The sequence below is a fragment of the Apaloderma vittatum genome, unplaced genomic scaffold (assembly GCF_000703405.1).
Source record: "Apaloderma vittatum isolate BGI_N311 unplaced genomic scaffold, ASM70340v1 scaffold45301, whole genome shotgun sequence".
NCBI lineage: Eukaryota > Metazoa > Chordata > Aves > Trogoniformes > Trogonidae > Apaloderma > Apaloderma vittatum.
Window position 1 is genome coordinate 814 of NW_009700532.1, and position 13,360 is coordinate 14,173.

A 13,360-nucleotide genomic window follows, 5' to 3' on the forward strand; every position below is an offset into this window, starting at 1 on the left:
TCTTAGGAGTGACCATCCATTCGTGTTTGGTTACAAAGTTAGGGCTTGGACTCCACCTTGAGATTCCTTATTGAGCTGGTTCGTTGCTGCTTTCAAATGGTTTTTTTATGCAAACACTCAATCTCATGAGTTTTCTGGATATTAAGTAATTTAATAAATGCTAGTTCCTTAATTGCCATAGGAGTTTGGAGCTGGGAGACCTGAAGAAACAGAAGGGGGAACATATTACTGTTTTGTCAGGATGTCATCTGCTCTGCTCATACACCATCCTTCCAGGCTTCTCTCTTTGGTGTTTGACAATCAATTTTTCAGTTGCTCTTGTTCTTGTTAGCAGTCCTGAAATTTCTGAAACACTCCATAAAACTGGCTCACCAGCCTATTCTGTCGGGCTGTAGAGCAAGCGGTGATTTTTTTCCTCTCTGATTTATCTGTGGATTATTAGTTAGGAGAGTTTTCAGTCCACCTGTGGGATTATGCTCGCATGAGTGAAAAAGTCAATCATAATCATCTTAAAAATCTACTCTTAATTAGAAAGATAAAGGTAAGTGGACAGAGTAATACTACATTTGATAACTGAACTCGAGTTGAGTAGTGATGAAGAAAAGAAATCCTTCCTCTGACTCATATGCCTGAGAAAGCTGTGAGAAGGTGCTTTTTGTCATTTTTTGTTTGTTTTGCTGCCTGTAATTTATTTGTTTTGATTTACGTAGAATAGAGGGTATAAAATACAGCCACTAGCACCAGGCAGGTCGGGTATTCTTCTCACTCATCACTTTCCAAAGTGTTAATTAAAAGTGTCCAACTCGATAGTCTGCAGGGGATAAGGTTTCCAGAAAGTGAGATGCTCAAAACCCTTAGCTGCTTGGAAGTGCCCAGTATTGGTTCTAGATGTCATTGCTGCCTTTTAATGAGTTTTACTTCCTGCTGTCCACGCTCCGGCACTCGCACTGCTCCATTTCTCCCCAAAATCAGACAAGACACTTGCGTTGGTGTACTTACTTCACAAGGGATTACCTGAGAGATGCAGTAACTCTTGTACCCTGTTGCAGGCAGGTGGATTAAAGTCTAGATTGCATGCAAATTCTTTGGCTTGTTTGGATTTCTTTTGTAATGTTGAAACTCACTACGCAACAGAGGAAACATGTAGGTTGTACTGCCTAGTAAACCTATTACACTCATTTTTGGTAACGTTTGGGAAAAAACCAACTATTCCTGTGCCTTAACTAAATGCATGGGATCTAGAATCGGTCACAGTCCTCGGAAGTGGATGTTGGTTCGGGGGACCTGTTTGAAGAGAAGTCTTTCAGGGAAATGAATGAAGAAAAGACGTGTATAAATTTGGGCGAAGAAAGACGTCCTTGTTCTCTTTGAAATCACGTCGGCAGTTGCTTCTAACCTTTCTGCAGGGCCAACAGGAAAACTAAAAGGGGTTTTCAAACCGGCATGAGAAGACAGCCTGAGAGCTGGTGGTCAAATGTGCTTTCGCTGCAAATACAGCTCCTATTTGTGATGAGCGTCCTTTATTGGGAATTTTAGATTGCGTCTCTGTCGGCTTATGCGAAATATAGAATGAGTTGGCGTGTAACCGAATGTGACAGTGCTGCTTCTGGTGGTGTTGCAGATGTGGAAGGCTACGGCAGGGCACACCATTTCTGTCAATCAGGATGACGGAGCCGATGACTGGGAGACGGATCCTGATTTTGTGGTATGGCTTTTGAGTTTTACTGGTACGGCAGAAGTGTGTTTAAAAAGTGATTCTTTGGGATGGGGGCTATGTCTCGGCAAAATAAACTGATAGGAGTGTATTCTTGCAAAGTGTTTTGTGCCTGTGCGTGATTAACAAGACTGTCCTCTCTTGGCTGGATACTGCAGAGGAGTCTGTACAGAAGGGATTTGTGTCAAGAAGCAGCAGCCTCTTGGGGCTGAACGCGTGTTCTGTGCATTTCAGGAGGGGACAAAGCACAGGGCTTATGCAGAAGAGAAGTGAAGGTGCTGCTTTTCTGATCTCCCCGACTGCTGAAGGCTTTTGCTGTGAACTCTAAAGTGCAGATCACTAGTTGTGTCTTTAAGTTTTTAACTCTTTTCATGTGTATCCTTTGCAGAATGATGTGAGTGAGAAAGAACAGCGCTGGGGAGCTAAAACTGTGAAAGGATCCGGCCATCAAGAGCACATCAAGTAAAGCAGCTCTCTTTTGAACTTTATTAATAGTCACAATCCCAGGCGACTTTTAATCAACTCATGTTCTCGGTTACTTGTATCTTCATAATTAAAACAAGAGCCTCTGTAGAAGATTGATTATTTCCCAGATTGCTGATCTTTCAAATGTGCCACTATCTTCAGATCTGAAGTTAATGTCAGAAATACAGTGCAGGGACTCGTAAATCTTTCTTTGTAAGTGGAAGTGTTATTTTTCCTACTTCTTTGTGTCTGGAAAGTTTTTTTCTGTTTTGGCACAAGAGCCAGTACTCCCAGGGGAGAAGTTTGTGTTGGGTGATCTGAGCAGCTCCAGTTTGGTACTTTAAGGATATGTTGATCTCTTAAATTCTTAGGCTTTGTTTAGAAAGCTGCTATAAACTCATAAGAATTCTGTCCAAGTAACAAATAGAGCCCAGTGGCCGCAAAGCGAATGCATACATCATGGAGGGTTGAGTCAGAAATGATCCATGTTCTGATTCTTGTATTTCTTACAAAAAGTGTCCAAGAGTTAACTTTAAAGCAGTTTCAAGAATTCTGTGATTGCGATGTTCATTTTGGTTTCGCTTCCAAATTTCTGGGGCATCAACCCTTGTCGTATAAGGCTAAGAATAAATGTCATCAGTGTTGCAAACAGAGAGAGCCTGAGCTACGTGGCTAACTTGAGGGATCAGGTTTATCCTGCCCTGCTTGGAGCACAGTGGGGACGCCTGCTGGCTGAAGAAACTTTAGACTCGGGTGGGAAGTGTTTTAAGGTACAGATTCACCATCCTGGTTTATCCTTATTGTAAGCGAAGTTCCTTCCTCTTGTAAGGGAACACTTGGGGAAGAGGAGGTGCATGTCTTCTTGCATCCTTATTTTTGCATTATGGCTGTGTCCAGAATGCTCATTTAGAATTAGAGTCCTGTTACCATAGGGACTGTGCGATAAGAGAGATGATCCCTATTCTGAAAAGTTGCCATCTAAATGAAAAGCGTTGGAAAGAATTTAAATTAGGACACGAGAAAAGGATATGTTTCAGGCACATATAAATTCTAAGTAATTGATTGTTGAAACAGCAAAATACCCTTCCATATTAGTTTTAAAACCAATGCTTTCTCTTTTTTTTTTTGACAATGTCTTGCAGTGGCATAAATTTTGTTTCTTGGAATATGGAACAGGGAGTAAGAGCTTTGTGCACTGAAAAAGATGAGAACTGCTTGAAAGATACAAGCAGTGCAACTTTTAATTAGGATGATATTTTTATTGTCTTTTTGGTTTGCATCTTTTTGAAGTTCTCTTCTGAAACTTTCTTAGTAAAACTTGCTGCTTAATTACCTGTCTTTAAAGTATTCATCAGCTGAGAGAAAACGTATTCCAAGAACACCAGAACCTCAAAGAGAAGGAGCTCGAAACGGGACCAAAAGCTTCCCATGGCTATGGAGGGAAATTTGGCGTTGAACAGGACCGCATGGATAAAGTAAGTACGAACACTTCCCTGGGGTGATGTTCTAAGCCTGGCTTTGCCTTGCCTTGCCGGTGGCCAGCACAGCTGTAGGTGAGCTCAGCCTGCTGGAGGGGTGAAGGTGTTCCAGCTTTGCTAGGTTTGGCAGTGTAGGAATCTCAGATCCTGGCACAGGCGTTGTAGAGGCTTGTTTTCATGGCAGGGCCTTCGCTCTTGCAGTGCTCTGACAAGGACATTGTAACCATAACCGCTGCTGCCCACATCTATCAGGCCGTCGGGCTCTGTTCCTCGATCAAATCAAGATGCTCTTACAGAACAAACTGATGCACTCAAAGCATCAGGAACAAGTATTTCGGGTGGAAGATCAGGAATCTGTGAATGATGGAAAGTTCTGGAGTGTGCAGTGGCCACCCATGTTTTTGTCTGATGCTTGCTCTGTCTTTAGAACAAGTCTGCGTGCTTATGCCCTGAGTGGATTCCCCTGGAGTCAAGATTCAAGTTTCTAAATGTATATTTCTGAATTAACAAAGTACTTCATGCATGGAGAAATCCAGTATTTCTTTTATTTCAATGCCATGCCAGCTCTTCTGTGCATATAGATGTTGCCAAAGAATCAAGAAAAGGATGTGCTGCTGCTCAAATGGTAGTAAACTGTGAACAGGCACAAGTAATCCAAGTATTTAAAAAAATCGTTCAGTCACATTATAATGTTTTGCATATGAGCTTGATGGCTGTTTAAATTACACTAGTAGCAAAAGAAATTGTAATTATTACAGTAATTCTGTTACCCATGTGATAATTAGACAGGCATAGCAACTTCTGGCTACTCTGTTTCCTATACTCTGTTAAAAGAAGAACTAAACCATTCCTGAATGAGAATTATTTTATTTTCTTACTTTGTTTACTTTCTGAGTTTCTGGTAATTTTTGCTGGATTCCTGTATTCCCAGATAAATTGCTGTAGAATTCTCTATGGGCCTTTGTAATAGGCTAACCTAACCTTTGGGTCGGGGAAAGGAATTGCTGAGCAGGTTCGACCATTCAGCTTATTCGGCAGCAGTGGAGCTCTCCAGAGTCAGCAGTTCATCCCTCACCTGTGACCACGGGGGGAAAAAAAAAGAAACAAAAGTGAAGCCAGAATCAATCATCAGGCAAAACATGATGGTGATGCCCTTCTGAGTGATTCTGGAGGCAGGAGAGATTAATAATTGATTGTTTTAATAAAGCTTTTTCCTTATGACTATTAAGTTCTAAAGCCTGATTGTTGAGCTCTCTCTTTCACAGGTATCTGTGCCAGCCTTAAGGCTTGACTCACCTGAGTAAACGAGTGTCACTGCAGCGTTGTCATGGCACGGGTTTTTGCTACATTTAAGACCAACTTAAAAAGAACAGTTACATCACTCTATGTGCCAGACCTCCGTAACTGATTTAAAATGTAGAACATTGTGCTGAGGAATTATGAGGGTGATTTACTCTGAAATGCAGATTTCCAGGAAAGATCTTTTTTTAAGGCTTTTCTAAAAAGGGATACGGTGTAATGCTTTGGTATTTGATGAAATGCAGAAAGTTCTGGTACCACCTAGAGAAAACAACATGCTTCAACCTTCCCTAACCTCAATTGATACAACAAACGAGGGATTGTGTAAAACCACATAAACCCTAGAATTTTCAGACCTTCATGTCTTCCATAAATAAAATGGTTAATGGGAAGAAGTGAGGGAGGTGGGAGCCTTTTCTGTCACACTTAGAAGTTACTTTGCGGCAGAACACCTGCAAAATGAACAAGAGGATGACTGTTCCAGTCAGGAAAATAAAGGAGCTTTTATATTGCCTGTAAGTTAAAGTAATGTCCCATTGTTGACATCTTTGTTCTGTTACCTGGCAATTAGTTCAGCCAGGAAAAAAAACCCAAATAGTGTAAAAGCCAAGTTATGGTTTCTAGATACCTTGTGTCCTTGAATTAATTCGCCTGGGTCCAGCCTGTGCGATACTGGCATGAGATAAGCAGTTTCTCATTCCTCAAAGGTCGGAGCTTGGGGCAGCTGCTCGGGAGATGCTCGGCTGCAGCTGCAGGGCCAGTTCTGGGACCGGCGTTGCTGCACGAGGCAGGTGGGAGTGTTGAGTCAGGTTCTGGGGTCTTTCTGCATCTGATGGGCTTTGCCTTTGAGCTACAGACTCGGGTGTTAGATTAAAGTGGCAAATGGCAAGTTGCTCTGGACAGCGTTAAGTTCTGCCACTGGACAAGAAAAAAACGTTTTTGCTGTGTTCTGTAGCACCCCTGGAGGTGCTAGGCTGGAGCATCTGTTCCAGGATCTAGAAGGGTGGCCTGGCACTAGGTTAGCGTAACGCTAGCAAACACTATCTGGAGGTACTTTCAGGTGTGTAATTACATATCCTTGTGTCTTGGGTGAAGCCATCAGGGTGTGATGTAACTGTGCTCCGGCTTGAGTTCGGGGCCGGGAGATTGGGGGCTGGGAAGCCTTTGGCGTGGGGAGCTTTGTCGCGATGTGGTTGTACTGCGTCATGTTGGGATGCCGTTCTGCAAGTGAGGAGAAAGTGTAGAGAGAAGATGCCTAATTTTGATTTATGTAGAAGAGCAGGGTCGCCCCCTAAAAGAATGTCAGTGGAAAACTTGGCTGTAGTTGTGTTTGGCTGTAATCTAGTATCAGCCAAAACAGATCTGTAGCCATGTGCCTAAATACCAGGCTGTGTATTTTTTCTGGAACTAATCCTTATTTTAAATTCTGTGTGAACACCATCAAGGCTCTGTCTGGATCTTCCTCATTTTCATTGCTGTGCTTTTGAAGTACAAATCCAGAGCGTAAAGGAGTCTTCATACCACACAGTCGTTGCTGTCAGGCTCCTTTTGGGCACTTCCCTTGCCCAGGCTGTTGGTAGTGTGGTGACTGTCCTGTAAAGACTTCTCAAGTGAGTGGCAATTTCCAGGGAAGTTAGTTTCGACAGGAGGAGCTGCAGCAATGCATGTTTGTGAAGAAGCTTATTCTCAGGTTACTTGCTGCAGTGTTTTCTCTTACGTACAGAGCTGTGTAGAACTGCTGGCTGTGTCTGAACTTTCCAATTTCTTTTAGTCAGCTGTTGGACATGAATATCAATCCAAACTTTCTAAGCATTGCTCCCAAGTGGATTCGGTGAAAGGATTTGGTGGCAAGTTTGGAGTACAGACTGACAGGGTTGACCAGGTAAGCAATTTCATCTCGTGCTGAAGGTACTCCCAGCAGTCGAGTTCCCCATTTTGTACATACAGCTGAAAAATTCCAGTACCTTTACCTTAAAATGCTGATGTGATCTGCTCTTCCTGCTGTGTTTGAATTTAGCAGTAAACTGACACTAACTGTTACAGGGATAAATTCCTGTTTTAAGCAAAATACAAAAGAGCCCCTATGGAAAATTGAGATGACTTGAAAAGAAGAGTGAAAAGAGATGTTAAAATATGCCTTTTAGCCAGACTGTGTTCTTTGATGAGGATAAAATCAGCATGAATGCTACAGAGAGAGAGATTTGGGGATGGTTTGTCTTGTATCATATCCTGAGCTACTGGGCAGGATAACTGGTGTCCCGTTCCAAGACTGTGTAACAACCCCTGCATGGAAATGCTGAATTCCTCTTGTACCAAATTGCCGAAACTGGCAAACATGAGCGTGCTGCCAGTACAGTTTGCTTCGACAAGGTGTGACTAAAGGCCTTGCCATGATTACATGTACTAAATTATCATGTAAATGATGATGGCCTGGGCATTAAGTAGGTATTTATGCTCCTGACCAAAAAGGTCAGAGGAGGAAAGACATGTGAGCTTTCTCTACTGTTTGTCCATCAAAATGCATCCAGCTTTGCTAATACCTCTTGGTCACACCTGCAATTTTATTTCTCTTCCAGTCGGCTGTTGGGTTTGAATATCAGGGGAAAACTGAGAAGCATGCCTCCCAAAAAGGTAAAGTTGCGAGGGGGTCGCTTCTGTAGACATGTTTATTATAAATAATAGACCAGATCTCTATTCTTCTACCGTTTGTACAAGACCTGAGGTAGTCAGGCTTCCACATGACATTCCCAATGAATCAAGTGTTGAAGGATTTGGGTGGAAGAGAAGATGAAAAAATAAATTTCACACCGATTTCATGAGTTGAGGAGGGTTTCAGACAAGGCAATAGCATGTTATCAGGAGTCTTACTTTGCTTTTAGAAGTGAGGTTGGAGAACATTTTTGAAAGACTGGGAGTTGTTCTTTGCTGTATTACACCCTGTTGGAAATATGGAGCAGATTTAAGAGGAACCATCATCAATTATAGGACTATTGCCCATCTTATTTTCTGTGTTTAAAATTAAGCTTGATTTTGTGTGCTAAAGGGTAGTATTTCAGTTCTGAAATAACTTAATTTCTCCCTGCATTGCTGGGATATGATTTTTCTATTAAAAGCTTCTTCATTTCATTTTTATCGTGCTTTACCCTCAATGCAGACTACTCGAGTGGGTTTGGTGGAAAATACGGAGTCCAGGCTGACAGAGTGGACAAGAGCGCAGTGGGGTTTGATTACCAGGGTAAAACTGAGAAACACGAGTCGCAGAAGGGTGAGTAGACACATGTTGGTGGGTTCTTACTCTGAGGGAGTAAGCATTCGTGATAGGCAGTGTTGTAAAATACTCATTTTTCACATCCGTTGCGCTCCGAGCCTGCTGGAAGTTAACACCGAGCAAAATTTATCCTGCTGAGAATTTTGATTTCTGAAAAAGAAACCTAAAATGTAGGTTCTGAGTGGGTTTAAGGGATGATCCAACTGCCACTGCCTTGGCAGCAGGGCACATAGGCTTGTCTGGAGGCTTTTTGTGACTTCTCTTGAAAAGCTGCAGATTAAAGTACCGAGACTGTAAGCACTTTAACCACCACAGAGAAGTGTTTCTAACAGAGTCATCTGTTTGTAGGTTAAAACATTTGTCAGACTTAATAGTGTTCATAGTTAATACTGTGTTGCTAATCAGGTTGCCAGGCACATTTGATCAAAAATCGACCATTTTATTGAAAAATTTGAGCGTTCTTGCCATCTGTTTTCTGTTTATCTCAAAGACGTATTTGCACTCTAGAAATGCTAAAGGGAAGGGGGTGTTTGCTTAAAAGCATCCAGGCTGTTGCCGACATGGGTTTTGAAGGTCGCTTTGCTTTAAGTGTCTTGAGAATTTTATCAAGGAGTCAAGTAGCACGAGTGCTGATACTGCCCAGCAGCTGAACTACGTGTGATGCTATTTTATTTTCCATCCTGAGAGAATGTGTTTTTGAGGGATTTATAACTTCAGTGTCTGGAATAAAGATTAATTGGGGATGTCAGTGCTTCTTTTCATCCGAGATGTAATGTTAGCAGCTTGATTGTCGTGCTATTTCAAGGCACTATTTTGTTACTGAACGCTTATAAACAAAATTCTTCACTCTTATCTCTAGATTATTCCAGGGGCTTTGGTGGTAAATACGGTGTTGACAAGGACAAAGTGGACAAAAGCGCTGTTGGCTTTGAATACCAAGGCAAAACGGAAAAACATGAATCACAGAAAGGTTTTTATTATCTTATTTAAAAATACTAGTTCAAATCAGTCAGCCTTTTAAAACTGTGAAGAATAGTTTGTTTGGGGGCCGTTTTGGTGGTAAATGTGTCTGCCCTCTGCACAGGCAGGTTTTTGTTTCCTTTAAATGAGAAGGAAGGCATTGTAAACCGTCCCTGGCTTTCACAATCTGATTTCCAATGAACCTTATGTCCTTACAGATGCTATTGAAATGCACGTGCAGTTGCACAGGTCTGTAGTAGTCAGAGGCGGTATCAAGTCCTTCATTATTTATATATCTACGTTTCTCACAAATATATGTGTGTGTTATATGTCTTTAGGGAGAAGGTGCTTCAAATCTGTGAATATTAAGCTGTAACCTTCACTGGATTCGTGGTGTGTCCTTGCATTGCGATCCTAGAGTTAGGGAGTGGGTATCCTTCCCGTCTGCTGAGGTAGCGTAGCAGAAGGTAAAAAAAAAAAAAAGAAAAAAGTGGAAGATAGTATCGTTAATGGGACAGTTTATCCATAACGCGTTACTGGGTTTTTTTGTTAAATACTGTTTACAGTCATAAACTGCAATAACGTTTTCTGAAACTTCACGCACACAGATTACGTCAAGGGGTTTGGAGGCAAGTTCGGGGTGCAGACAGACAGACAAGACAAATGCGCGCTTGGCTGGGATCACCAGGAGAAGGTGCAGCTACACGAATCCCAGAAAGGTATCACAGTTCCCAATCCTTCCCATTCTTTCTGACTTCCCTTGTTTGGACTTTTTTTTCCCGTTGTGAACTCCCCTCCCCTGGCATCTTTGGCCACGGCCTTACAGTAGCTGACATGAGTCTCGTTTTTTTGTGTTTGGATGGTTGCTGTGTGTTGGTTGTACTGGTGTCTGCAGAGCAGATTTAACACCTCTTATTCTGTCCCTGAAAGTTGAGACTTAGTGATAAGTTCTTGCTGGAGAAGCTTTGTGAGTCTGCAGGTAGCCTGAATTTATTTTTTTTTCCTTTTTCAGTTGAGTTGTGCAAAATAAATGATTGCTCCCCTGCCCTCTGCCTGTCACCGCTCTTAACTTAGAGAAATTAAGTGATATTTTTTTTTCTTTTTTTTTTAAAATGAAAGAAATGAAAAACAATCCTTGGAATATTGTTCGGTTGGATGCTGCAGCAGATTTGTTGCATTGGAAGCCCTTCTTTTTATGTGCCCTCATTTTATACCGTATATTAACGTGGCTGTTCCAAGGCAGCAGTGGTCATAGCTGCCAGCTGAGAGCTTTTTTTACTTAAGCTGTGTGGCAGCAGGAATATTTCTTCTTCCTTTAAAAAATGCTGTGCAGGAATATCTGGAGCATCGTCCCTGTGGACTCTATCTTAACACTTTTTCAGAAGTGAAATCTCTAGCGGACAAATGTTAACCATGCTGATGAAGGAAGCTCGTTTTATGCCCTTGTGTCCTTTTGTATGTTGTTTTGTTTTGGTGAACGTACTGGGTGTGTGGTTTTGGCCATAATACTGATCAAATGCAAGTGCATTTTGCAGTACATATGAAACATCTTGAGAAGTGCTTTTTTTCTGTGACTTCAGAATGGTGTTCTTATGTCTGATAAATCACGTTGACCTCTTCCTAATTTCAAGCAGAAACTTCATTTGAATTTACTCGTAACAAAAGTGCATTGAGATTTTCTTTTCACCATCTGAAATTATTCGTGACTGAAAATATGCCAAAAATTATTTTAATTGTCTCTGACTAAACTTCTTTATTTTCCTCCCCGCATTTTAATTTATTACATGTGGCTTTTTCAGACTATAAGAGTGGTTTCGGAGGGAAATTTGGTGTACAGACAGAAAGGCAGGACCCATCTGCCGTGGGGTTTGATTACAAGGAGAAACTAGCCAAGCATGAATCTCAACAAGGCACCGTTTTCACTTGTTACTTTCTTAACAGTGCAGCCACTTCTCACACAGTCTTAAATAGTTGCCTGAGTAGATTGGTGCTAGTAATGTGCAGACACTTTCTTGCGCTTCTATTCCTACGTGATCTAGCAAAGTTCTTCCGTTTGATTCTTAAAACCTTACGTAAAGCACTCCTGGATAGAGGGAACAGCTCTCCAACGTGTAGCTGACAGCTCTCGAGCGTTATGCATTTAGTTAATAGCTAACCATGCGGTGTGATAATAAGAACATTATTGTTAGTGTGATGCTACTGCCAGTTTTAGAGTCGAAACATAAGTAAGTTTTCAGATAAGGACCGTGCATGTAACCATTAACAAGCAATTTGAAAAAAAAAAAAGTAGCCTTTAAAATAAGAAGTAGGGAATGTTTGTGGTTCTTGGGTGAGCAAATACTGTTATAATGCTCTCTTTATTCGTTGTGAAATAGTTGGGGTACAAACCATGAATTCCTGGTTTTCCGTTATCTTAAAGTGAGAAGTCTGGATCAGGAAAATGTAAGTGTAGTGTATTTATTCTGGCTGAAAATACATACAAAGCTGAAGAAAATGAGGTTGTTCATTATGATCGCCAGTATTTTCCTGTGCTACCGTGACACAAAATTCAAACTTTGAGAATGCGAGATGCGCCTTAGGAGAGCCCAAGTACAAACACCGAGATAGCTGGTGAGGGGGCCCGAGTAGTTTTGGGGCTGAGAGGAGAAGCAGGACCTGTATTTGAGGGACATACCGGAAAGCCTGTCCACAGAGTCTGAGGGCACATTCCTGCAGCTCCCTGCCACCAGAAAGAGGTGTTTCTCCAGCCACACGTTCTTGCTGCTTCTATCATGCTGGATCTGGCACTCTCCAGCCACTTCTCTGCGTGCAGCTCCCTAGAAGGAGCAGAAAGCTGCTCTTGTTAGGTTTGCTTCTTATTTTCCTTCGTAACGCTACTAGTGAGTTAAACTGATTTTGGAGCCTAACAAGTGCCAGAGTCAGCATGAGGGGAGAGAAAGAGCGTGCGGCTCAGGGCTGGTATGGAAGAGCACGGCCACCCCGTTTCTGTGCTGGTGAGTTGTTGCAGGCTCGTGCTGTCGTGTGGAATTGCCCCTTTCCCCATGTAGAGCAGGAGTTATTGCCAGTGAATTTAATGTTCATCGGTTGGGTATCACGACCAAATCCACTGGAATGAGAAATTTGTTAGGTCTTCCTGCCATTCGTAGAATTTACCAAGTAAAAAGAAAAAAAAACCCCACACTAAACACCTCTGTGGTCACCGAAGACTGGATATGGCTCCTTTGAGCAAAGCGAAATGCCTTAGATTATACGATTCCTGCAGAGGGCTAAGAATTGGTGCTGCGAAAGGCTGTGTTACAGAAGTGATGCATTAGAAGGGCTCATCGCTTATTCCTTGCTTGATACCTTACCAATCCTCAGCTTAATGTTTCCTCAGAGAATGCATGTGGCCCACAATCTGTCATCTGCTGGTGTACCTGAAGGCTCTTGCAATGACGTATCCTTTCTGCATCAAAAACCAAGTTGCATTTTCTTTGGCGGCTGTCGCTGTCCCTCTGCATGCAGCTGAGATGGCTCCTTGCGTTTGAGATGGCTGTTTGCATTTGGCAGAAAGGTGGGAGGGACGACAAACTCCCCGCTCTAACCTTTTTGTCCTGCTTTTATAGATTACTCGAAAGGATTTGGTGGGAAGTATGGTGTACAGAAAGATCGGATGGATAAGGTAAGTTGCTTAAAAGAGCCGTGACTTAGGTAGTTGGTGGGGCTACAAAATAGGCTGGTTAGGTCTGTAGCGTTCAGCTCTTTATTTCTGGATATTTCTCCAGGCTGACAGTAGAATTCTGTGCTTTTCTGAATCTTTAAAAAGCAAGTTTCTATGCGCAGAGCTGATACCAGTTTATAAAGACTTGTATGTGTGTACATTCGTGTAGCGTAGTTATATTTAAGTAGGGAAAACTGAAATGTGGAAAGGAAAGAAGAGCAAAATCTATGCAAAAGAATGAAAAAATCTCCTATTTCAGTCAAATCTAACAAGTAGCTTAGATCTTGAGTGCACCCTCAGCAAGTTTGCAGATGACACCAAGCTGGGTGGGAGTGTTGATGTGCTGGAGGGTAGAAAGGCTCTACAGAGGGACCTGGACAGACTGGATCGATGGGCCCAGGCCAACTGTATGAAATTCAACAGAGACAAGTGCAGGGTCCTGCAGTTTGGTCACGACAACCCCCTGCAGCGCTACA

The 13,360-nt window shown here is 42.2% G+C and overlaps 1 protein-coding gene across 1 annotated transcript; it reads left to right on the forward strand.

The window, feature by feature from the left end:
• Positions 1-1,621: 1,621 nt before the first annotated feature.
• CTTN (cortactin) lies at positions 1,622-12,845 on the forward strand (the record flags this gene model as incomplete). The annotated part of the gene is made up of 10 exons (XM_009878769.1): positions 1,622-1,705; positions 2,103-2,176; positions 3,525-3,654; positions 6,728-6,838; positions 7,533-7,587; positions 8,111-8,221; positions 9,084-9,194; positions 9,793-9,903; positions 10,984-11,094; positions 12,790-12,845. Coding segments are annotated over exons 1-10 (954 nt in total), but the record flags the coding sequence as incomplete, so codon positions are not given.
• Between the last annotated feature and the right edge of the window lie 515 nt (positions 12,846-13,360).